The following is a 25,949-nucleotide window of genomic DNA, read 5'->3' on the forward strand; positions in this document are numbered from 1 at the left end:
AAACAGATTAAAGTGTTTACACTCTTAATGTTTGCAACTTCGAGGCATGTGCTGTAGAGCACTTTAATTGAGGAAAAAAAATCTTTGAATACACACCACCAAACAAAAATCTCACAAACAGATAAAAAAAATCCTGAAAAATCTTGATCTGAAAAATGTGTTTTTCCCAAAGTGATGAGGTGATGACAGTTGTGCAAAAAAAAAAAAAAAACAAGCGAGCTTATTCCTATTGAAGGTAGGAAACTTCAGCCTGTGCATCCCCCCACACACACACACATTCCACAGCCATGGGGGACTTTTTTTTTGTATGTGTGTAACAAAATTTCTTGCATTTGTTTTCGGCCTGTAAAATAATGTCATTTGAAACTCCTGCCTACCAAAAGCTAGTGGAGATGCCGGGGATCGAACCCGGGGCCTCATACATGCAAAGCATGCGCTCTACCACTGAGCTACATCCCCTCATATGTTAGAAGGGCAACAATTACAATATTATATTAACAAAGCTACTTCTGCTGGTTGAATACGTCATATTTCTATTATGCCATGGAAAAATCACACTTGCGTATTAACGATTGCGTTGGCAAAACAGCCCTTATTGATGGGAGGGCAAAAATCACAAGTAAGTGGTTTAAAAAATAATAACATTATCTAAATTTTATAGTGAATACACTATGCACGTCAGTAGCAGATAATCATGAAAAAAAACTTGACAGTCTTAACTAACAAGCGAGAAATGTGTTCGTTCCACTTCGTCCCACTTACCCGCGGTTGCCAAGCAACCGCAGTCAGGTGACTGTCTGCAGACAGAACATGGCTGACCTGTCAGAAGACCAATGAGAGAAAGGCCAAATTGAGCATAATCGATCATTTGTTTGGCATTTTTTCTCGTGGCAGTCCAAAGCGGTTCTTCGGGCCAGACGCGTTCAAGGTACGCACGGTTTCCGTTTCAGAGTGAAATTGGATTTCACACGTCTGTGTTTGCGAGCGCTAACGTCTACGTTCGCTAGCTAAATTGAGCTAGCTGCTAACTAAACAGCCCCCCAACTTACTCGCCTGTCGGTTAAAACATTTTTCAACTTTTTTCCCCCCCAAAGTAGCAGAAGGTAACAACGCTTTTTGTAATAAGGATGTTTTTAATTGCGACACGTTGACCCTTTTGCCGTCGTTTAACGGTCTCAAAGCAGTCGAATAGCTACAGGTGACACTAATAATGAAGCTATCGTTCAAATGTTTTAGCTAGTCGAGCTGTGTCATGTTTACGTTAGTCTGAATCCTAAAAAAAAGCCTTTCATTTCTGACAAGAAGTGGGTTTGTTTAGCTGGGTGGCGTTTTAAAACCTTTGACCGGAGGGCCACAGTTCCAGCCTGGATCAACTTTGAATCTAGAAATTTGATGCATTTGCCCTTGGCGAAAACCAAAAAATATATACTCTGCGAGATTCAGGTTATAGTTATTTTTTATAGGTAAGTTGTGTACTTTAAAGATTTTATCAAAATTCTATTTTACATGATAAATTCATTGCCATCCGTAGAAACAGGAGAAAATGGGTTGGGTTTCACCCAAATTACATATTTTGGTCAAAAACATGCAGAAAACCAAGCTTTTTACAAAGATATCTTTAATGCACAATAGTGACTTTTAGCCAATCTCATAAAACGTTGTCAGTCATGGCCCAAGTGCTGTTCCAATTGAAAACATGTAAACCAAGAACGCACGGAATACACATGCGTATTTGTTCTTCTTTATAGAATATTTTCGAAATTAAAGACAGAATCTCAAAATATGAAACTTTATTTTTTTTTTATGCTTCCGTGTCTTGCAGATGAACGGGATGCCAGATGGGATGTCGAATGGCCCGGACGGGAGTGAGCACGTTGGAACCAATGCTCAGGTTTGGGAAAGGCCGTGGACCCTCGAGGAGATGCGGCAGAGCAGCGCAAACTGGTCACTTGCAGCCGACTCAGGGGTAACATTAAAAAAAAATTAAACGCTCCCTGAAAATCAGCTGTACTGATAACTCAAACTCCTTTTTTTTTTTTTTGTTCCTCCCACCACTCAGCTCTTCTTGTTCCTTCAAGACTTCTCTCAGAAAATGCTGTCCAAGACGCACGAGATGGAGAAGCAGCTGGACAGCTTGATCCGAGACACCAAGGCCACGGATAGCAGCCTGCATTCTGTCTTCAACGACTTCCTCATGCTCTCCAATACGCAGTTTATCGAGAATGTAAAGTCTAAACTTCCTCTTTGTTGTCTCCAGTCAGCGTTTTTTGAGAGGTGTTCCATCAACTTTTGTTTTTTTCCTGTTGCAGAGAGTGTATGATGAGGAGATTCAGGAACCCGCGCCTAAGACTGATGCTGTGGAGAAGCAGGTTGATCAGGTATCATCAAGGGGGTCCCTTGAAGGCTTAAAAGAACCCCCCCCCCCCTAAAAAACAAAACATGATTTTGTTATGTTAAGACTGCCCCAAAACTTCAAATTAAAAGCAAACATTTTTTACAGATTAAATGCAAAAATATTGGATGGAACTTCAAAGTTGAACTCTACTGTAATTGTATTGTGATTCTTTCAAATGCCACTAGAGGGAGCTAGAGTCTGTCTGCCATCATGGAAATGAAGCCTCTTGTGGGAAATCTGTGGGCCTGACTAGCGCTAGCGCTGTCTTTGTATTTCTCTGGGTGATGCTCGCCGTTTGCCAGCAGAAAACACGCGAGCAGAAAGAAGCCGAGCTGATCCCCAAGATGCAGGAAGCAGTGACTTACGGCCTGAAGGTGCTGGAGTCTGCCTTCGAACACCTGGATATCAAAGCCGGAAACTCCGACTCTGAGGACGAGGAGACCAATGACAGATTGGACGCGATCCTCGAGCCTAAGGTAATGTCATCTGTGTTTTGTATTATAACTGATATTCAGTATGTGTTAACAGATTTATTAAAAAAACAGAAACAAAAAAAACAATGTTCGTTGTGATGTCTTTGTGTCCGAAGGACCTTTATTTGGACAGACCGCTTCCTTTTCTGATTGGCTCCCAGGCCTTCATGGAACAAGAGGATGTCGGCCTTGGCGACCTGTCTAGTGATGGTGGTGTATTTGATTACACTATTTGTAAAATAACCCCCTCTCTTGATTGGAACTGAGTACTGGCATCAGTGGACGTCCCCAAGTAAAAAGGTTTAGAATTGGCGGTAGATGACACAAGATGGCAAATCGCTGCTTAAATTAAAGTCCTCAACTCACCCCCGTGACACAAAGATGCCCTGAGCTAGTGCCAAAGCACTACTTTTGCATGAATGAGAAACTCCTCAACTCACTTCAGCATAGTTCCTTGGTAGCAGGATGGAACAAAAGCACGACTTGTGTACAGTTGAAGCTTCACAGCTCATTTTGATACAGGTCACAAGATGGTACCAAAGTACTACTTTTGTAGTTGTAAGGCACCTCAACGCACTTCAGCATGGTTCCTTGTCACGAAGGTGACACCAAACCACTACTTACGTCGAAAAGAAGTTCCTCGACTTATTTCACCATAATACCTTGGCACCAATATGGCGCTATAAGCACTGCTGTTGTACAAATTTCTTATAACTTATTTAAACATAATTTCTTAATCCTAAAATGGCCCCATGATGTTGACAATGCATTATTGTAAAATATTTTTATATCGGATCCGACCGGATCTTCCGTTGGTCATGAATGTCAATGGTTTCTGGTCACAGAACTGTCGGTGGGCAGCGAGAGAGACAGCGTGATTGACAGCGAAGACGGCAAAGACGCCAATGTGAGAGCTTGTCGTCGTCTTTCGTAGCGTGATGTATTTTTGCTGTTTTAAATTAAAGGGAAAAAAATGTATTCGTATAGAATTCAGATGAGGACTTTATGCAGGAGGCTGAAGACCATCACAGTAGTGTCAAGAAGGTACGATAATTTGCCGGCTAACCATTCTAGGTATATAAATGTGTGGTTGTATAGTTTCACGTTTTCTTCCAGAAGTCATCTATGGTGAGCTATGAAGAGGACGAAGACGACGATGATTCTGACATATTTGGAGAGTCTGACAAAGAGGAGGAGGATGAAGATGCAAAGGTAGGCCTGTCACAGCCACGTGTAGACTGCACTGCATCAGACAGAAATCAAACATCCAGTATGTGTGGTCTGTTTTTTGTGTGTGTCATTCAGAGCGCAGGCCCATCGTCATTTGCTGATGAGCTAGCCGCCCGGATCAAGGGCGAACTGGTTAGCAAACCAACAGAAGATCGAGCCTGTAAGTTGCTACTGTTTGAGTCGTCTTTGACTCCCTCGCATTTATGACCTTAATTTGAACATTTACAGCAAAGCATCCTTCACCCGCATGCCGTTTGTTTTTCTCCCCCCCGCCCCCCCATCAAACCACATTTTTTTTTAAAGCATTGTCATCAAGGAAGAAAGGAAAAAGCAGAAAAGAAGCCAAGCCTGTGAACTCCCACGGTACGGCTGGGCGTTTCATTCATCTCCATCTTTGTGTCTTTGTCTTTTTTTTTTTTCTCTCAACTCAAAATCCATCATGTTGCTCAAGTTTCTTATCATTCATACAGTGGCTGAAGACGACAGCGACGACATGTTCAAGCCTCCGAAAATGGACTCTGACGACGATGAAGATGATGAAGATGACTTCTCGCCGTTTGGTGGGAAAAGCGGTCTCTTCAGTGGAGGGAAAGGCCTCTTTGATGATGATGACGATGAAGTAATATATTTATATATTTTTTATTTTGGTAAAGATGACATGACAATATCCAAATCTGTGCTTTTTTATTTTTTTGTGGAATGCCGCGCAGGGTGATCTGTTCTCTGATGCACCAAAGGTTCCTCCGACCAAAGAGGAAAACTCACCCGACGAAAACATCAAAACCACCAGTAAAGCTGCAGGTAAAGTAAATATTAGGGATGTTATGATTCCACATTTTTACAGATTGATACCAGTACAAGTATTCACTCTCGAATACATGTGCCGATACCGCTAGTAGTTGGCAAGGAAGACGTATGCAATGTCAGATTTGTTTTTAGCCTTAAGTATCGGTGCTGGTATTGGCATCAGTCATGAGTAATCTATACAGTATCTTGAAATAATCGGCCGATATCAATATCGGTGCTCGCCCGTGCTGAGTAAATGCAGTGTTTTGTCAGAAATGTATGTGATTGCGTCCCAGAGATCATCTGACCAAAGTGAGCAAAACTGTGGCTAATGCTAATGCTAGTTAAGTAAGTGAGAAGCGAAGCAGTCGTGACTAATAACCCCGAAAATTGCGGACCTACCAAACTCATTTAGGTTAGCATAGTGGGGTGGGGCCATTTATGTAAATTTGCCCTCACCGATGCATTACAATTCGGCAAAATTCATAACAGCCTCATCTGGACAAAACAAAATCTGGTGTTACTTCCTTATTTGTTCAACACATGTAGCTTGAAATGTGACCGTTTTTGTTTCTTTTGTCCCTAAAGAGCCTGACAAACCCATCAAGAAAATTCCAGCTGGTGCCATTTCGATATTTCCAGGTAAGCGCTACCTGCTCGCATCGTACCGTATGTCTTTCTCACATGTGCTAAAGCTCTTAAATGGACAGAATTTTTGGTTACCCTCAACACAGACAACAACCTCTTCAGTCCAATGGGGGGCAGAGAGAATGGAGCGCAAAGCAGCAAATCCCAAGTCACCCTTAAACCAGCCCCTGTCAGCGGGGGGCTGTTTGATAAGGGGGAGGATGAAGACGACGACTTCTTCAGTGGTAAAAGCCTAAAAAAATCTTCTTCCGGTGAGTGTGCTCACTTTTATCGAGCGCTTTGAGTTACACTTGTCACTTTATATGAGGTGTATTTATTTGATTTTTTTTTTCTTTCAGCCGCACAGGTAAAATCCAAGCCCCTTGACCTTTTTGAAGAAGACGACGAAGATGGTGACATATTTAGCGAGAAGGCAGCTCAGAATAAGGAGGCGGAAGAGCCAGTTATACCGTCAGAAAAGAAGGTAATCATTGGCATGTGTTCTTTCCACATTTGTAAACTTGAGCATCTTTAAAGGGGAATCCAACGCAAAACTTTCCTTTGCAAAAATGCCTTGAATGTGCTGCCACTAGTCTAAACGCAGTATTCTGATTAATTTTGCATTTGTGGAATAAGAGTTTAGATTAATTCATCTTCCTGTGTGGAGTTTGCATGTTCTCCCGGGGTCTGCGTGGGTTTTCTCCGGGTACTCCGGTTTCCCGGTTCAAAGTTTTGTTATGATGTTAAAATTTGAGGAGGTGCAGGCAGAAAGAACAAAGCAAAAATAACAATGACTTAACAGGCATTTCTTTTTTTCTCTCATGACTTAACTTTTTTGTTTAGATGCCTGCTGGTGCCATATCCATGTTTGGTCCTGCCACAAAAAGCTTACTCTCTGAAGGCCTGAAGAAACGTCAACCCTCCCCCAACGACGACTCTGAGAAATCTGAAAAGGTTTGCTGTAGTTTCTCAATCGGAGGGGGAGGGGGGGGGGGGGGGTAAATAAACCACAACTTCATATTTCCTAGAATTTTCTTTCAGGGCTTCAATTTTTGTCGTCAAAGAATTCAAACGTATTCAGAAAGATAATGACTCTCATCTGCTTCTTTAGAATGGGCTGGCTCCAGATGTTGGAACAGCTGTCACTCACACCCCAAAACCCCTTGCGAGTAGTCTCTTCTCCGATGATGAAGACACACAAGTAAGGGTCTCAAGTTACATTATCTTACGTTTGTGCATCCATTGTATTCATTTGATGCCTCTTCCCTCGTCGAGATGTTTCCAACCATCCCCAGGAGTCAGTCCGATCACCAGACGATGAGTCAGAGCAGAATCCACAAGCCTCATGTGACCTTATTTGATGATGACGAAGAAGAGGTGAACGCAACAGCTTTTTACATTCACGCCCCAATCGGATAGATTGAAAATTCCCCAGCACACCATCCAACCCCCCCAGCTACGCTATATGGAAAATATGGTCATGTACATGATGATGCTTTGTGATTTTTAAAAATTAATTGTCCAATCTTTATGTAGGATCTCTTTGCATCTGCCTCAAAGCCAAAGCCAGCGAAAACATATACGCCACAACCCAGTAAAGCGATCTCCAGCTCCCTCTTCGGTGATGATGAGGTATGTCGGGAGATACCGAAAATATCCAGCCTGCAATCCGACTTGCTCACTTTATTAACACCATATCAGGACCAGTGGATAAGCCCTAAAACAAGCGCTGCCAAGCAAGAGACCAAGACGGGAGGAGGAATGAAAGCAAGCGCCAGCGCCCCCTCCGGTCTTCCCAGTGTTACAACGTCGCAGAAAAGCAGCCTCTTTGACGATGACGACGATGATCTGTTCGCTCCAACAAAACAGTCGAGGTATTTAACTCATTCACTCCCAAAGACGTTTTTAAATGTCTTTTCAGACTTGGCTGGTGCTGAATGAGTTAACAATACTTTAGACATCAGTACATATGCATATTGGTGCCTCAAACTGGGGGGGGGGCAACAACTCAATGTTGTAAATTGTTGCTACTCAACGATGAACGTGTTTGCATTGCCAACTTGTGGTTTTGTCTCTCACTTCACAGTCACAAGAAACCCCAGAAAGTTTCTCTTTTGTTTGAGGATGAGCATGAAGAAGAAAAAGGATCCCCGTTTGGAATCAAAACAGATGATGGCACAAACGCAACAGCTAAAGTGAGTACAGTGGGGTGGGGGTGGGGGATTAAAAAATCTCTGGAATTTGCTTCTTTAATAATAATCTGTTGCACAACATTCTCGATGGATAGAGTCAGCTATGCTGATTTTTTTTTTTTCCTGTCGATTCTCAGCCCACCTCCCTGTTAGACAAATCAACAGATTCTTCAGATGCTAAGAAGGGAGCAAAAGAGAAACCGTCATTACCGCAGAAACCTGCGGCTAAGCCCCCAGAGAGCCTGCCGTCGTCCGCGGAAAGTAAGAAGAAGCCCGTCGGAGCCGTTAGCCTGTTTGGGGGCATCAACGTCCTGGCCAAAAAGCTGGCAAAGAGCGTGTCGGATGAACACAACTACGGCGATGATAACAGCCCGCCACCGAATGTTAAGACGCAGGAGAGAGTCAAAACGAACGCTCTCAGCCTGTTTGATGATGACGAAGTGGAAGACGAGCACGATCCCATTTTCACCCCGAGTAGACCTCCAGCCAGAAACACCGCAAAGGTTTGCGTGATTTGTTTTTGCCGTCCGTTTCACGATTGCCGTACCCAAATGACTCGTCGACAAAGACCAGGCGAACTCCTTCCATTTTTACCATTAAAAACAGTAACTGCGCTTATCTCAGTTCGCTGACGTTTATGTTCACAAACGCGCGTTGAATTGTGAACGGCTAAGCCCATTTACGCTTTGACTGTCATTTGTTGTCAGCCCACAGAGGAGCGGCCGCAGGCAAAGAGCACCGGCGTGTTCCTGGATGAGGAATTGTTGTTTAGTCCCACCCAGCAGAAGGACAACGATCCGGACGTCGACCTTTTTGCCGTCTCAGACAAGACCACGGTCAGTATTTTTAATCTGTTGTTCTCTTGTGCTGGCTGTACACTCATTTGGCCATTTCACTAGGAACACCTTCACAACCTAATGAGATCCAATCCGAGGCCCGCATGAACTCTGCAAAGATTAGGATGCGCGGTTTTTGGAGTGTGTCGAGTCTGTTTGACTGTATGTCCGCATGTTTCTTCCAATACGTAGTAAAATCACCCAACTGTCTTTTATTTTTAGAGCACCAAGCTCAGCTCGGCGAAGCCGACGACGCCGAGTCTCTTCTCAGAAGACGAAGAGGATGACCTGTTTGGCTCCAGCAAGCCCCGATCTCTGCCCCCGGTACTGTTTTGATCATGATGCAATTTTATGTAATTAATTAAAAGCATGGATTTGAAGTCAGCCTCACCTTTGTTTGTTTGTTTGTTTGTTTTCTCAGAAAATAGCGGAGAAACCCAGCACGTCTAATGACAAGGCGCTGTTAGTCAAGCCAGAAACGGTTTCAGATATTCAGGTGAGTCCAGTAAAAACTGATTGGACAGACTATTTCTCCAAAACCTGTTTTGGTTACATGATGAATTTCTTATAATCCAACGACTCAGAAACCTGCACCAAGCCCTGTTGAACCAAAAGAACCATCATCAAGGATTGGCAAACTTCAAGTAAATGGTTTAAAACTGATTTTTTTCCAATTCATTCTTTGAATGCTTCTCTGTTTCCCTTTTTCTCCTTTTTGTTTTCGCACATTCTGTCAAAACGTCAATCATTTTGTCTTTTGACTTTGAGAGCATTTCACTTTCCCGAGAGTGTCAAACATCATTTGCTGTGTTTCTCCTGTTAGGCCGGATTTACAAATTATTTCATGTTTATGAATATCCCGTGGCTCTCTTTTCAATGTATGGTACATTTAAAGGGACACATGTCCATGTTTACACTGAAAGAGCACATGAAACAAGTTGGGGCAAAGATTCCCAAACTGTATGCAAAAATATCCACAGGCAGTGACATCATAAAAAAAAAAAAGCGAGTTCACTGTAAATCCAGCCTTTTTTTCTCAAAATGCTTGCACACATAAAAAAAAGTTGTTACATGTGGTTTCTACTGTCAATGTACTTTTTTTTTTTTTTTTTTTTTTTTTTTTTTTAAAGGCGAGTCTAAAGATCAATCCCGCTGTGTTCCTCCCTGGCTCAGCCCCCAGCATGCCGGGGGCCGTCAGTGTGCTGCCGGGTCTGGATCCCAGCTCCTCTTCTGGAGTCTCCAGCTCCAGCATGAGCCCCAGTCCTGCTACGACGCCAATCGGAGCGCGGACAGACAGTGAGGGGGGAGTAAGCTTTGACGCACCGCTCCAGGTTCAGACTTTGCAGAGTGCAAATAAGGTAGGCTGTGAATATGTCTGGACTGGTCAGCCACAACATTATTGACAACTCCCCTTGAAGGAGTGTTTAATTGATTATAGATCCTACAACATAGTGACGCAGCATTTAAAACTGAGAGGATTGTAAAGCACCCACGCCATGCATCTAGCATGCACACAGTCATGAACCCATGTTACATCAAATGACTGGATTGAGAAGTGAGATTATTTAAGACGACAAAAACAAAAAAAAAACACCTACACATGAGGCTCATCAGTGGTATTACCCCGCACACGTGCAAGCACAAACTGGCGTGGCGTCGCACACATGCAAACAAATATGCGCACTTTACACGACCAGGAATACACGAAAACTGGAGCAGCAAAGTCGACTACAGCAGCTATTTTACTAATTGCGTCTTTCAGAGTTACTGTCTGACTCCGCAAGAAGTACATTCAACAACCGGCAGCAAAACAGGACCTCTAAAATTCAGACAAAATAAAACGCGCTAGTTAAACATAACAGCAAAAACAACAAACATTCCACGAGATGGCGCCAAATTGATTATATTGCTTTGGCGGGCAGATGATGCAAATCCTATTTTTCCAGTATACAATATGTGCCTTCTGCCAACTCCTTTTATTTTTTTTGCCCAGAGTCGTGTCAAAGGTTCCATCCATCGAAGACCACAATCCAGAGCGGCAAGGCAAGCGTCTCAAAGAACAGCGGAGGAACAAGACGACATTCCAGCTGGGAGTCTCCCCGTAGCCTCCTCCAGCTCATCTTCAGCCGTCCTGCCCCCGTCAGGCCTCTTGAGTCAGATTCCTACCTCACAGAACTCGGCTCCTATTACATCCTCGCCCTTACCTTCTCGACCTCACCCAGCTCAAATTCCCACCAAGCCTTCTTTGCCAACGCTGCCTGTAGCCAACCACGCCAAGAAGCTCGACTCTAGTAAGGACGGCAACCAAGGCAAGGTGCTGCCTCCCCTTGAGGAGGATGACATTTTTGCTTCCGACAGCTTTTTCACCTCTGCCGCCAAACCCCCTACCAAAAAGACCGAACATCAGGTTGCGGCAGTACCAAAGACGGACATAAGCAACCTCCCGTCCATTTTCGACGACAACAGCGATGACCTTTTCCAGACGGTGAAACCAAAAACGGCAGCAAAGACGTCCAAGTCGTCACCCTTTATGGAAGATGACGACGACTTCTTTGGAGTGAAGAGCAGCTCGACGGCTACGTCCACGAGTGGCCAAGACGTCAAGAGCAGCGACAGTTTTCCAAAACAGGATATTTTTGAGGTGACTTCCATTTCTTCAAATTACACTACCAGTCAAAGGTTTGGACAGCGTTTCTCTTTTCATGTAACTAGAATGTGTGTCTAAAACTTTTGAATAGGAGTGTGTACAGTGCCCTCCAAAAGTATTGAAACGGCACGATCAATTCCTTCCTCTGTTTTTGTTGTACCATGAAGACGGTTAGGTTTCAGATCAAAAGATGAATATGAGACAAACATTTCAGGAGTCTGGCTTTTATTCAATGCTATGTACATCTAGATGTGTTAAAAATGTGTTCTTGTTTGTTTCTAGTGCAACGCGCCGTATTAGTCATCTTTTCTAGAAAACATCATGCAACATCAGCGACATTTCTGTCTTCACAGGACGACGTTGCCGTCTTGCCTAAAGCCCACAAACAGGTCACAGAGAAGCCCACCGATGGCAATCTGTTCGACGACATCGACATCTTTGCCGACCTGGCGGACACTTTCGCACCAAAACAGAAGGCCAAGGCCCAGGCGGCCAGCAGGTCCATCTTTGACGACGACACGGGTAAGCCAAAGCACAGGCAGATATCCAGTATTTTCCCACCTGAGGAAATACCTTGTTTCAAATGATTTGTAATGAAACATTTTTTTTCTTTTAGATGACATTTTTGCACCAAGCACAGTCAACACGGCGACAAAGGCGACTCCGAAAGCAAAAACCTCGCCTCCATCGCAGGGGACCAGCACAACAGTGGACTCGACGAACATGTTCGACGATCCGCTTAATGCTCTCGGAAGAAATTGAAGTTGAGCTGTGGATCAACGGCGTCGTATTTTTTTGATTGCTGAACCCGGAAGAGATCGGACGCACTGTTGGAAATATTTATATATCGTTATGATTGATGGCGCATCCCAGATTCATCCATTTGTTTGCATTGCATCCTTCTTACATAAAATTGAGTAAGGACTGCTAATAATTAGACATGATAGCACTTTATGAGCGTACCCTTGTACTTAGCCTTAGCGCCTGGAGGAATTAACAGTACCGGTAGATTGTTTTTTTTTTTGGCTGTGCCATGTTGAGATTTCTTGTCTAGTGGTGCCATGTCATGCTTTTGTCAACTCGGCTCGGAAGCTTTTTGACCATATTTTTTATCAAGAATAAGAAATTCACCCATTTCTTAACTTTTGCTGTGACGAAAAAGAAATGTCATTTTTATGAACTAAAATGAAACATATTTTATAGTATCTAAAATGTGTGTGGTTATTTTTTGGAGAAAGGGGATATTTTCTCTTTTTCCAAATGCTGTCAAAATTAAGAGTTCTTTCCAAAGATGGTTATGAAAATATTTTCAAAATGTTGAACTGATTCAGTCGGAACATGTTCAACAATAAACAAGGATTTGACCTTAATTGGGGGCGTGGGGAGCTCTGATATATTTTCTGGGTCCAAATCTTCGAGGCTTTGAATGATAAACATTTACAAAAAAGGAGCTAGAAAACCAAATGTAGAAACTATGAAATTATCAGCATAAAAACAAGAAATATGAGTCATAAAGGAGTTACAATGAACATTTAGCACAATAAACTATTGCAACATAGAAATACTTTAAGAGTTGAGGAATTTTGAAATTCTTCCAATTAACAGTGTTAGATTGAACACAAAGGACAAACATTTCTAAGCTCTTCTGCAATCAACGAGCAACGCTTTGCAACATTGTGATTGTCAATCAAATATGAGACCCGTCCGAATCCCACCTTCGTATAAACACTCAAAATCATTGGTAAACTTAATGTCAGTCAAATCTATGGCCCGCCTTTATTTGCCTTTTCAAGACAACAATTGGTTAGATCATGGTGTCAATCAGACAAAGCCCCCCCCTTAACCACTCCTCCTCGCTACAATTGGTTACCTCATGGCGTCACTCAAACTCAGCCACGGAGGTGCCGCTTCGCCCTCCCCGGCGTGCGTGACAGGTACGACGGCGTCGCGAACACGGCGACCGACCGCAGACGTGACCCGGGGTCATTCCGTTTGTGGCGTTGGACGTGATGCAATGCTCTGTTTTCGCGAACGTAACGCCGCCCACGACAGCGACACCGGCACACGGGGATCGAGGACGGTGCCCACGGGCGTAGCCTAGCTCGACGGCTAACTAGCTCGCCTAATGTGTGGAGCGGTAGCCATTGTTTGAGTTGTTGGCTAACATGGCAACATCGGCTAAGGACAGCAGCGTCCGCTAGACCGTAGCTCGCCGCCTTGCTATTCACGGTAAGCAACACTTTCACCTCTCTCCTTTCTTTAAAGCTAATGTTAAAATACCGCCTACGTCACCGTTGTCTCAAAAGACGCTTGCTTGCCATTGAACACTGTCGCTTCAATGAACATCCCATGTCGCTGTTTTAACGCTATGCTTGACTTTTGCTACCTTTTCTGTCAGCGTAGCTTGTAAGCGCCTCATCTCAAACATCCTCGTAAAGGCCTCGTTGATGTGGGCAGCCCACAGAGAAAGCAAGACATCCCATAATTTTCCATTGAGTACCGCTTTCTTTCTTTCGTTTTAAGATCTTGTAATCAGCTATTGTGCACCGGGTGGTCATAACATTAGGTACACCTGTCCAGTTGCACCCCCAACCCCCCACAAGGGTGATGATGCCACAAAGGTAATGGCATGTTGCAGCTTTGTGTGTTGCATTCACAGGCCACACACCATTGAGTGTTTGATCGATGCTGACAGACAGTGTTAATAAGCAATGAGTTTTTTTTTTATTGTGCTTTCTCCACTGCATCATACTGAGCTGTTTGTAATATTTTGCCTCTATCTTAGATTAGCTAAAAATACATAAAAAAGGTGTTGCCTTGATGATGAATTTATTCCTTGACCAAATTTGTAACTCAAAACACAGGTATATGTCAGATCATCCCTCCCCAGCGAAATAAATTAACATACTATTAATCCGTTCCAGCCCCACAAGACAATGTGGTTTTCAATGAGAAAAGTGGTGCCCTTGACAATCCATGACCAAACTCGTAACTTCAAGGTACCTCAAATCATCCCTCACCAATGAAATTAACATACTGTTAATCTGTTACAGCCCCACACACAACCAAAAATCAATCGGAGAAGGCATGCCTTGACATACAAGATGAATTCATTCCATGACCAAAGTGTAACTCAAAACACGGGTATCTCAAATCATCCCTCCCATTGAAATGAATGAACATGTTAATCCGTTCTAGCCCGACAAAAAATGTCACCCCCCCCCCCCCCCCATCAGTAAAATGTCTTGACATCAAAGTTGGGGTCTCTGCGTTGTGCGAGAGTGAGGGTGAGAGTGACTGCTGCGTGACAATTCGGTTCACTTGCATCTCAACTTGTCTCAATGCCCCATGACCTTGTCAATCAAAAGTCAGTGTTTTTGGGAAATCCTGTACCATCTCAATCCAAAAATGCTGAACACATGATGTGAGTGGGCATATCAATTCTCGAATTGTGCCGAGCGTAGTCAGGCACCACTAAGATGACTGACCTCTGACTTCTGGCCAAAGCCTCGCATGTGTCTTTGAATATTTCATGAGGCCATTGTACACTCGGACTTGCACTGAGATGCACCTTTTTTGTTTTTGTTTTTTTTCCAGAGCAGCTTTTTCACTTGTTGTAAATGTTCCCCTAGAGGTGAAAGTGGAATTTCAATTCAAATCAAACTCGGCATACGAGATCCTTCGTTAACTCTACAGTGAGTGTTAAAAGTAACATTACAATTGTGAAGTGTCCAGTATTAAAACAAGTTGGCTAATGTATTTGTTAGCGCAATATTTTAACACGCGCCCATTCATTCTATACAAACATCAAACAAAATACAAAGAATAGCATTGAGGTGTGATTTAAAATGAAACATTTCCCTTTCTTTCGAGGCGTGGCTGTATGTAGTGAAAGAAACTTACATTTACAATTTGACCCGCAGCCGGACACGAGTGTTAGGTAAATAAATCTTCTTGGCCACTACAGGAGGAAACGCATCTCGAGTCATTAAGACGCTTATTGAAATGACACCCGACCTTTCGATCTGATCTGTGTTTTTTTTATTTTGTTCTTCACAGTTGTGGTCCTCCCACATAATGAGTGACGGTCCCCCATCCAGGAAGCACAACCTGCCCCTCTCTCCCTCAGCTTTGTGCACACCTCCGCTTTGGCTACCATCCTAAAGCCCCCACGCCCTCCTTCCCTCCCTGCCCGGCCGAGATGACCGACAGGAAGGAGCCTCCCTTCTTCAACGGCAACCACGTGGGAGCTTTTCACCACAAGCTTCCTCTGTACGACCCCATGGAGCTGTTCATCGAGACCCTGACCGGGACGTGTTTCGAGCTGCGCGTGTTGCCCTTTGAGGCCATCATCTCAGTGAAGGCCAAGATCCAAAAGCTTGAAGGTACAGAAAAAAAAGGTTGCGAAGAAACAGATTTTCCTGCCTTTAACGAATGGCTTTGAGAGCTCAGCAGGCTTCAGTTTGTGAGCGTCAGTGTGACTCTCTTTATATTCATCAACTGCAATCCCCAACCGTTTACTCCCAACAAGGTATCGAATGTATAAGTACATTTTTCAGCGGGTTGGCCTGGAGGAGAATCTCGCCCATCAGAACGCGAAATTCAACTTTGTAAAACCAAGTTTGTACTGACTAACAGATCTCTGTCGATGGCAGCAGTGCATCGCTTCGGATTTGACACAAGAGCAGATTTTTAGTCGACGATAAGTCTTGTGCGGTGAATCTCATCTTGTTTTGTCAATTTTGAGGATGAGAAATGCTTGCGTGAGTCCGTCCGTGTTTCTCACATTCGGCCTCGTATCCTGCTTTTTATTTTGCTTTAATCTCCACTTTCTCTCGATATAAATAATCATATTCCTCTGCCCACGTTATATTGCAAGTTGTCAAGTTATTTTCCCCTTCCTGAAATATCACCCCAAAACCCGACATCCCAAACTTTCTGTGAGGTCGCGTATGTCGGTACCGTTCTAAACCGACAACCCCCCCCCCACCCGTCATGAGGAAATTGCATTTAAAAATAATAATAAATGCCATTTTATAAACACAAAGTGCAAAACAATAAAAAGATCAAATTGGGCAGTAAATAAAGCCAAACAAGTGCAGTGCAGAAATGGCAAAACAATGATGAAGCAGGTCCCCGTTTGCAGTAGCGTTGACCTGTCAAAAGGGGGCAGTCATGAAGCAGTTCGAGTGACTTGTTTTAACGGTGCTCTAAAACCTGTGGAGCTCTGTATTGATTTCTCTCATGATGTGTGTGTGTGTGTGTGTGTGTGTTTTTGTGTGTGTATAAAGGCATCCCAGTTACCCAGCAACACCTCATCTGGAACAACCTGGAACTGGATGATGAACACTGTCTCCACGATTACGGGTAAATGCTCCGAGCCGCCCGCCCTCACACTAAATCCACTGTAGGCGTTTTCAGCCGCGCTTATTAATGAGTGACGAACTTTAGACGTCCCCCCCCCTGCAGTCACAATGGTTCCCTGTCATGTTGTGTCGTGTACGCCTGTCACGACACAACTGTCGGCGTTGTCACGGCATCACGCGATTTTGATTTTTGGAAAGGTTTTTTGTTTTTTGAAGTAGAGCGTGATGACTTCTAAAACATTCAAATTGATTTGGAAATCAGATGCGTTCCACATTTTTTTACCCCAAACTTCATTTGTGCCTTGGCTTCTGTTAGATCTTTTTTTTTGGTGCCGCATTAATAGTCAGTGCGTGTGTTTTTGCAGCATTGCGGAGGGCTGCACTTTGAAGTTGGTCTTAGCGATGAGGGGAGGTCCCATCAACACCAGAAGGGGTAAGGGAAAGACTACCCAAAAGGTGGATCCGGGTCGTGTGTGTGTGTGGGTGTGTGTGTGTGTGTGTGTGTGTGTGTGTGTGTGTGTGTGTGTGTGTGGGATTGCCTGTGCGCGCATTAATTATGCAGACCCTCCTGAAACTCTTCTTTTCCCAGTAACCATGGAGGATCCCGTGAAAGAGGTGGCGGACTCGATGGAGGGCACAAAGGAGGGAGGATGGGAGAAGAGCTCGGCCAACAAACAGGTCACGTTTGTGGTCTACCGTGAAGGCGATCAGCTCAACTTCTTCCGGGTGGTGGACAGGGGAGATGGCTCCCTCACGCCTCTGTCTGAATCGCTCAGGTCTGCGCTCACATGTGGTGAAACTCCTCTTATTTGCCTTTGGCGATTTCACGAATTCACCTATTTGCTTTTTTTTTTTTTTTTTTTTTTGTGTAACCCAGCTGTTGCCGTATTTTCCACACTAAAAGGCGCACTGGATCATGAGGCACACCTTCAATGAAAGGCCTATTTTGTAATGTTTTTTTTCATACATTGGGCGCACTGCGTTACAAGACGCAATCTACAATGCACCCGTTAGATGGAGCTACTCTCAAGGAAATGCCAACACAACAGCAGATGTCAGTAAAACTTAAGCAGCGACACAGTTCACTTAACCAACAGCAAGTTATAACATTGACTCGTTAACGTTGAACTCTCTTGCCGCTGCTCTATTTCCGTCTTCAACTGCCTAACTGATCACCTTCAGCTTAAACTCTGCATTGTCAGCATGTCTCTAGCAAGGAGCCATTTTGGGGTCAAAATATTACCGTAATGACCGTACACAAGGCGCATCGGATTTTAAGGCGCGCTGTGACCTTTTGACCTTTTAAGAAAATGGAAGGCTTTTAGGTGCGCCTTTTAGTGCGGAAAATGTGGTAACTGGAAGAAAAAAAAATGTCACTTGTTTGTGGCTGTGTGACAATCTGCAGAGTCATCGAGCAGACATAAAGTGACCCGCGGTGCAACGCAATACGGTTGGGCAGTTGGTGCAGATAATTGTTGCGCCCTTTTTAAGTGACCAGTAGCAGCAACTTTAGGTCTGCAATTATACTCCAAGTCTTTGAGGGCTTTCAAGTCTCCGGTGCTGTGGAATATTGATCGACGTTCAAGTATGCAGAGAGCTGCAGTTGCAATGATCAGTGTGGTAATACTGTTCCGCAGGGGTGTGCAAAAATGCAAAGAGTCCCGATAGATTTGAGTCACCGTTTGGGGAGTTAATGGCGAGAGGAAAGAAGCCGTTTGAATGTCTGCTGGTTTTGCTGCGCATGGTTCGATAGCGCTTCCCTCAAAGGGGTAGTGGGGGAGGGTGTGAGGGGGGACTAGTAGGATTTTCCATGCTCTTGTCTTGAAAGTACAGTGACTTTGCATGACCGTTATTATGGGTAGTCAAACCAAAAAATCATCTTCTAATTTGATGTACAATTAAAATTCAATCAGTACCAGCCAATTCTAGACCCCCCTTTTTTTTTACCCAAAGTCTTTGAAAAATTGAAAGAAAAGCAAGTATCTGGGGTTGAATGTATGGAGTGTGAAAAGGCAAATAAATATGTCTTTGGGAGTGAATGAGTTAAGAATATATAGTCACGCCGCACATGAAGGCACACTGAATTATAGCTGGGCACACAGATTTTCATTTGTTTTATATTTAGGGCCTGTAAATGTTTTTCATAAAAATTTTTGGACTTGACAAGAGGTGATCAATTTTGTCCTCGAAACAGACTTGTGATGTGAAACCGAGGAGCCTCTTTGAGCATTTGACGTAACAACACACACACGCGCTCCTGCTTTTTCAGTGGCGGCTCAGTGTACAACATGTGCACTGAGGAGGACGGCGGCAGCGGTGGCGAGCGCTCCGCTGCTGCGCAGAGCCTGGAGAACTCCATCACCATGAGTAAAATGAAATTGCTCAAGGCCAAGATGGAAGACATGAACATCAACAAGAAGGTACAAGCAAAATCGGTTTTCCAATTCTTGCCTGGAACATGCGAAGGCCTGAAAACGACATCACCGTCTGCGTGCCTCACCTGTTTTCTAAATTTGCTCATGTGACATTCGCAAGCTCGTTATCCGAGCCCTATGATGTCACTTTCGGTCGACAGGAAGTGGGAAAATGGCCTTCCCCTGAGATGGACAAATGTTCAGTAGCAGCCATATTTTGAATATTATTCAAGTGTATAAAATATTGTTGTTGTAACCGTCTTGTGCTGGTCTTCATTCATTCTACAGCCGAAGAAGACGAGTAAGGCAAAGCCACGTCCTCCCGTCGGCCTCCATCCCTGCGGTGGCAATGGCGGCGGCGGCCACCCGACGCCTTCCATCACGCGTCTCCATCAGCGCCTCTTGCGTTCGCTCCCCCCGATTAACCAGTCTCGCCAGTCCACTGGACACCTACCTCCCATAGCGGACCAAGAACTCCCGGACCGCTCCCCGCCTGCCGCTTCCACTTCTTCCCAGTTGCCCGCCCCGAGACAACCGCCTCCCTCTTTCTCTTCGCCGCCTTGCTACATGCTTCAGGAGGAGGAGCCGTGGGAGTCGTGCCCGCCTTTCGCAAAGATTCGGCCCCCTCCCAAAGTCTCCCGCTTGGACATCAGCGGCACCAGACTGATGAGGGACTGCGTGTACCCTCAGCTCCCTCCGCTGTGCACCAGGGGTTCGCCCGAAGCTGCGTTCGACCCGCTCAAGCCGGTCGGCGAGGCGGTCGGAGTGAGTTTACTGGAGGAGGCCGGCAGGCAGGCCGCCGCTTCATTCGGCGAGCTGGCGGACCCCCTGAGTTTGGATCTGTCCCCTCAATCGGAGGAAGCTTGTCGAGCCTTTGACGTCGGGGCGCCGCACCAACTGCCGCTGCCCCCCTCCCCTCTCAGCACTTGGACACTCGGGAACGGCGGCGACACCCTGACCAGCCGAGCGGATCTAACGCAGCTCGGCGCTTCCTTCCATTTAAGCCCGCCGTCGCCCCCTACCTCCCCAAAGCCACGTTTTCAGCCCTTTGACGCCACACTCCCCCTTCAAGTCCATTCGGCGGCACAGGTGAAGCCGGGCAGTCCTTCCCCTCTCCCGTCCATGATGTCCAGTCACGCGGCGGCGCGCCTGCGGGGCGTCAAGTTGGAGTCGCCCGGCAAGAGGCCCGAGCTTCTCTCCAAGAGGGAAGCCAGAGGCATCGCCAAGATGGCCAACCAAACTTGTCGAGAGCAACTGGGCTCCCTGAGCAACTCGCCGCTCATGGCTTCTCTCTCTGCGAGGCCCGTCGACGGGAGCGGGGCGAGAAGAGGTGGGCTGGGCCTTCCCCTGCCCCCTGCCACTCCCATAGGACAGAGCATCCTGGGTTCCAGGCTGCCGGGCCTCCCTCAGGAGGACCCCGCGCGACACCGAGCGGCAGCCTCCGCGAACACGGTAAGAGCGGACGGCCGTCTGTGTCTGTTTAGAATGTGATGATTTTTGGAAAATAATCTCATTGCGTCCCCCCCCCCCCGACCCCCCAATATTCCAATTGCTATTTAAGACTGCAAGCCGAAGCCTTTGTAACTTCACAACTCGAAACTCTGAAGTCGATAAACTGTTTGTCATATTAATTCATGGCTCATTTTCTTAACCTACAAGACCAAAACATTCATTTACAACATATGATAAGTCTGATGCTTTTTTGTCATCAAATAATGTATTGCTTGTGTTTGTTTAAAAAAAAAAATGACAAGAGAACATTGGGGGGAAAAAACACCCTCCCCAAATCATTATAATTACGTATATTAATAGTTTAACCCATTAATATTCCATAAACGATGATCCCAAATCACTATTTCAACCTCATTTTGCAGCATGAAGATTAAAAATAAATGGCTCCCAGATCTGATGGGGGGGCGGGGGTAATAAATGCGCTGGAAGTGGTGATGTGGCAAAGACTCTGTAACTTCCAGTAACGGCGCCAGCTAAAAATAGCTCCTCCTCGACATACAAGTGTTAGATTCTCAGTCGAGATGTATCTCTTGAGCATAGTTCCTTGTATGGCGTAAAAATAATAATATTCAAATTGAATCAAGTGTCAGTGTCAGTGCAATTTTCAAGCTGCAAAGGCTGCAGTTTGAGGGTGTAGGGGGGGGGGGCAAACTGTGCTTCATTTCGGTTGGTAGGCTTTATTTTCTTTTCAGTATAATTTATTGATTTGTTGATACAGATAACGTGAAAAGTTGGAAGTGATAAACCAACGGATGTGTCTGCATTGTTGTTGTTGTTAACGTTATTACTAAATTGTGGTTCTTCACTTGACCCAGGTCAACAAATGTCTGGTTTCCGGCGGGGGAGTCATGCCTCCATTCGGGAGAATTGGTAAGAAAGACAGTTAACGTGTGAATACGTTAACTTCCTAGACAGTCCTCTTATTTGCATTCTCAAGTCCCCGCCAGTATTGAGGCACTGCATAGTCACTCCCACCACACACCGTCTGTCAAAAATTTACCATACATTGCATTCTTTCCTCACGGGGTGTGACCGCTTTTTTCCTCTGCAGGAAAGAACTTGACTTCTCTATCATGTTGCAGTCGTCATATGTGGTGGAATTCTGCGACTGCAGAGGGAGTACCGGTATTTCCAACTCCCCTGTTGCACTTTAGCACGAAAAGGCAAACGCAGCCAACATTCTGCATGAACAAGCAGATATGAGAGAGGGAGAGAGAGAAGAGAGAGAAAAATTCACCAAACATCTCTTTCTTGTGCAGAGTCACTTGTTGAGATGAAAAATAATGTTCTTTGAAGGTGTCTTCGCGTAGATTGTGCAAAGACCTCCGTTCAGTTTAAAATAATTCGTTATTGCTGAAAAGAGGACTGATGTCTGTATGGAGCAGTGGGGATAAGTTAACATAATCTTGCAGGAAGTGTTCGCAATTCTGCGGAAAATGCGACTGAACGGGTACCCTCTCATTACTTTCTTTTATTGTTATATTCTTTTTCAAACCCATATTCTAATTTAAAGTGGTGGATCAGCGTGCATAACGGACACGTAATTTAGCACATATGTAAGCGGTTGGCGTACAGTATTTTTAACCAGTCGCTTTCATGGAGCCCTGCTACGGGTCGACATGGTGTGCTTGTCGAAGATATGAGCAATGTTTGACTTCCCTTCTTGTCAGCACTTTCATTGAAGACGTCCCCACTGACTGCCGGTCAAACGCATCCAGTCTGCGCTTGCACACGTCGCACAGCTCTGATCCAATAAATGTCTGATTTGTTGCAGACCGAGGTGTGCAAAAGACTATAATAATCCAATCTATGAGCCATTAACATTTCATCTGTCTTCTTTCCCCCTTCGGCTCATCCCACTGTGAGCTTCTCATTATCCCCAATTCTTTTCTTTGTGGACAATTTGATGGGAGGATCGCGTTTGGGCTGAATAACGAAGAGGAGTCACGCAAATAAGCTGCTGTGCAAACAACCGATCTTTACAATCCAGACTATTGATCGCACGCCTCTGCTTGAGGAGTACATTTTAACACTTTGAAGTTTTGAATCTGATCGAATGCCCATCATGTGGGGTTCCTCAGGGGTCAATCCTCAACCCCCTGTTGAAAGGACAAATGACAGCAATTCAATTTCGGGCAATGTGTTGTGTCACTGTCTTAAGCAAACTAGCAGCCAAAATTTCCTTCAACAAAACAGTGGTAATTGTTTTAGTCAATATATAAAAGAGGGCTTTGCTTTTAAATGACTTTCTTGCTGTAGCTGCTGATTGGTTGGCTGCCATATGCTTGTCACTTGTGATCGATATGTATTTTATATGACAAACACTTTATTTGATTTATTACTGTGTGACAGTATCAGCAACACACCCTCCTCGTTTGCCATTCAAGTTAAGCGGTTCAATTATTTGTATGCTTTTTTTTTTCTACATAAGGAACTCCTATGTACCACCTACCTCCAGTCAAGACCCCCGCGGGTGCCAAGAAGAAGACTTCCAAACACTGCTTCCTTTGCGGCAAGAAGACCGGCCTGGCCACCAGCTACGAGTGCAGGTACGAGGGCTTGCTGACAGACCCCAAAACCAATTCCGCCGCTCTCGTACTCATCAGAGTAACGTTCAGCCGTTAGCTGCAAGCCGACTTTCTCGTGGCAACTTTTGCCGCATCGCTCAGGCCGAGGGAGTGTTCCGTCTGATGCGACCGTGCGCAACCTTAAACAGCGACCGCTAAATCGGAAAAGCTTCTTGCTAGCAAGTCTAACAGGTTAGCGCTGTTGATATAGTTGAATCTCCCTTCAAAAGCATCGGACCAGTGAGACCTATGGACTATTTTTGCTATTGACTGAATACTTTAGGGTTCGAGAGGAAAAAATGAGACAACGGTTGCAAATTTCAGCTTTTATTTCGAGCTATTTTCTCAATGATGGGCCCTTTCATTTCAACCTGTGCATCCTTGTCATGTCCAAAAAAAAAAAAGAACGTATCGACACAAACAGTATTTGCTTTTGAAGATGGCATTTACAAGTACCATCAAAGCCTGAGCGATGTCTGCGCATAGTTACACAAAATTGCAAAGCTAGCAGAACATGCAAAATCAATCGGAGCTGTTCCACAAACATGAGCCACAGCCATTTGGAATGTCCTGAAGAAGAAGAACAAGAGGGGGAAAAAAAAACCCCACCAGTGTACAAAGTAACAGATGTAGACCGAGGCTTAACAGCAGCAGTTGATGACAGGAGCTGGAAGCAAAAACAAGCCTTTGTGACAGCAGGAACAACCTCACAAGTATAGAATTCTACACCAATGCACTGATAAGCAAGGATTGGCCAAAAACATCCACAACCAGGCAGAACATTTGACTGATTTATGATACATATTTATTAAACTTTACAACCGAGAGGAATTGACTGTTTCCTGAGAAATAAAAATATATATATCGGCGTAAAACTGCACAAACAGCCAATTATTATCATTTTTAAAACTCGTACCATATAATTGGTCGGGCCCTAAAAAAAAATTATTTTTTTTTAAATCTGTGTCCAGTCACGACTTTTTTGTTGTGGAGCTAAAAATAAAGTCCTGCTATTTATAGATCCGACTTGGTGACAAGAATATCTGCCTTTTGATTTGGTCGTTCAGGTGCGGCAGCAACTTCTGCGCCGCTCACCGCTATGCAGAGACGCACGAGTGCTCGTACGACTACAAGGGGACGGGGAGGCGCTTCCTGCAGGACGCCAACCCGCTCGTCAGCGCTCCCAAGCTGCCCAAAATCTAGAAAGCTCCTTTGAGAAAACCTCCCGTCAAACTAAGGAGAACACGTTCAGCCCGAGACGGCCGGATATTATTCACCGACGTGTGCTTTGGTTTTTGTTTTTTTTGTTTGTTTTTGTGTATTTAGTTTTGTTTGTCCCCCTCTCAGCCAAGCTTGAACTCTCCTATGGAAAAAAAAGGTGTGGACAAACAGCAGATGATCAATGTGAAAATATTTTATTTGTTCAATGAATCCATTGAAGTGTGCACGTACGTAGGTTGTTTGCTGCAAAATATCTGCTGCATGTTCAGACATTTAACTCCACCCCCCCCCCCCAAAACAAAAAAAACGCTGATTGAGTTCCATTGGGCACGTCTTGGCCAGATGCACTTTAGAAATATCATATTTAAATTTTTATTCTCAGCTGAGGGGTCTTTTTTTTATTGTCTCATGAAGTGTTGTCTTTTTTTTCCTTTTTTTTGTGTCTTGCGCCTAAAACGTCTTGTCTTGTTACAGGCCCATACAGATGATCACACAAATGAACTACGACCATCTGTGTTGAAAGTATTTATTCATGGAATATTTAAATTCAAATATGCAGTCAGTGTCTGTTTGAATGCCAGTTATAATTGTGTGTAATTGCGAAAGGGGGGGGCAGGATATTTCAATGTCTTTCGGCAGTACGGTGGTTGCCATAAGAATCTTTTGTATTTTGTCTTTTTTGGGTTTTTTTTTTTTTTTTTTTTTAATGCTCAGCCGTTAGCAAAAATTTCCAATGCTGTCATCATATCTGAAGGGGTTTGACTTTAAATAAAGTTTCTTTCCAAACCTTCAGATGCAATCACTTGTTTCTCCAATTTATTTTGTTCCCAAATTTGCCAGCCGCCTGAATTAAGAGTTCATTTATCCACTGGAGTCAATACACGCCTTCATGTTTCCTCTAAGTAAAAGCCTGTTAATGAGAAGTTCTCTCAGTTCGTAGCCTGTTTTTCAGCCCGTATAACCCGCTTACTCTGTTGCTAACCAAAACAGCACCGCCTGCAGAGTCACAACAAAATGTGGAAGACGTAGCATATTGTCTACAATATTCCCCCGTGCACTTGTGTTTCTCGCTTTCAAATAGGTTGACTAGTGATAACCAAAACAGCAGCCCCGTGAACAGTTACTGTGGAAGAGGCAAGAATCTGGTGTCATATGGAGTCCGGTATCTTTCCAGATGTGTGGTTGCGATGGTAAAGTGCGACTTATCACACGTTGTAAACAAATTCCCTGCCCTGAAAGATAAAGATGCTCTAACGTTTTGTGATCCCTCGATAGACTCGACATCTCTGTTGCTAACCAATACAGCAGCAGCAAAATTCACATCGGAACAAACCTTTACATAGCCAGAACTCAAATTAAAGCTCACGATGACAACATTCTCACAGCGGCCTTATTTTGCCCCTGTCGGCTTGTATTTGGAAGTCATGATGCAAAAAAAAAAAAAAGCTTCTCTTTGGTGAATTACTCTCAACTAAGCTGGACATGAACCTGCCTCCAAATTCCCTCGATAGTTGTTGACGAATACTGACTCATTCTTTTGCCAGCGATGTGCTGGTTACTTAGCAACAAGATGACATCTTTTTTTCCAGATGTATTAAATATATATCACTAAGACAATAGAGTATTTTGACCCATAACGAATCGTGTTTTATTTTTCTGCTTGGCAGGTGAGTCATGAGGCAT

At 44.4% G+C, this 25,949-nt stretch overlaps 2 protein-coding genes and 1 non-coding gene across 6 annotated transcripts; 2 read left to right on the forward strand and 1 right to left on the reverse strand.

The window, feature by feature from the left end:
* Positions 1 to 387: 387 nt before the first annotated feature.
* Positions 388 to 459, reverse strand: trnaa-ugc (transfer RNA alanine (anticodon UGC)). The gene has a single exon. It is a non-coding gene; the product is annotated as a tRNA-Ala (tRNA).
* Positions 460 to 800: 341 nt separating this feature from the next.
* washc2c (WASH complex subunit 2C) lies at positions 801 to 12,391 on the forward strand. 4 transcript variants are annotated; one of them, XM_086121559.1, is made up of 31 exons: positions 801 to 928; positions 1,823 to 1,966; positions 2,060 to 2,224; positions 2,310 to 2,378; positions 2,701 to 2,871; positions 2,985 to 3,078; positions 3,714 to 3,775; positions 3,856 to 3,912; positions 3,985 to 4,080; positions 4,174 to 4,258; positions 4,402 to 4,461; positions 4,569 to 4,717; positions 4,809 to 4,899; positions 5,473 to 5,526; positions 5,619 to 5,783; positions 5,871 to 5,995; positions 6,355 to 6,465; positions 6,623 to 6,712; positions 6,787 to 6,888; positions 7,048 to 7,143; positions 7,213 to 7,385; positions 7,598 to 7,706; positions 7,841 to 8,206; positions 8,411 to 8,539; positions 8,762 to 8,863; positions 8,961 to 9,035; positions 9,124 to 9,183; positions 9,670 to 9,897; positions 10,533 to 11,180; positions 11,540 to 11,708; positions 11,803 to 12,391. In XM_086121559.1, exons 2-31 carry the CDS (start codon positions 1,823 to 1,825, stop codon positions 11,946 to 11,948), a joined length of 4,191 nt encoding a protein of 1,396 aa, XP_085977685.1. In that variant the 5' UTR covers positions 801 to 928; the 3' UTR covers positions 11,949 to 12,391. The 4 variants fall into 4 exon arrangements, with proteins under 4 accessions (XP_085977685.1, XP_085977686.1, XP_085977684.1 ...); XM_086121560.1 differs by having other exon boundaries at positions 3,988 to 4,080; XM_086121558.1 differs by having other exon boundaries at positions 3,985 to 4,258.
* A 697-nt stretch (positions 12,392 to 13,088) lies between these two features.
* zfand4 (zinc finger, AN1-type domain 4) lies at positions 13,089 to 25,058 on the forward strand. The gene is made up of 10 exons (XM_086122467.1): positions 13,089 to 13,415; positions 15,246 to 15,571; positions 16,478 to 16,553; positions 16,918 to 16,985; positions 17,142 to 17,328; positions 18,822 to 18,972; positions 19,255 to 20,418; positions 21,294 to 21,348; positions 22,910 to 23,027; positions 24,113 to 25,058. Exons 2-10 carry the CDS (start codon positions 15,388 to 15,390, stop codon positions 24,246 to 24,248), a joined length of 2,139 nt encoding a protein of 712 aa, XP_085978593.1. The 5' UTR covers positions 13,089 to 13,415; positions 15,246 to 15,387; the 3' UTR covers positions 24,249 to 25,058.
* The last annotated feature ends 891 nt before the right edge of the window (positions 25,059 to 25,949 follow it).

The sequence above is a fragment of the Hippocampus guttulatus genome, chromosome 10 (genome assembly GCF_054856545.1).
Source record: "Hippocampus guttulatus isolate MCC_2025c chromosome 10, RoL_Hgut_1.0, whole genome shotgun sequence".
Classification (NCBI taxonomy): Eukaryota; Metazoa; Chordata; class Actinopteri; order Syngnathiformes; family Syngnathidae; genus Hippocampus; species Hippocampus guttulatus.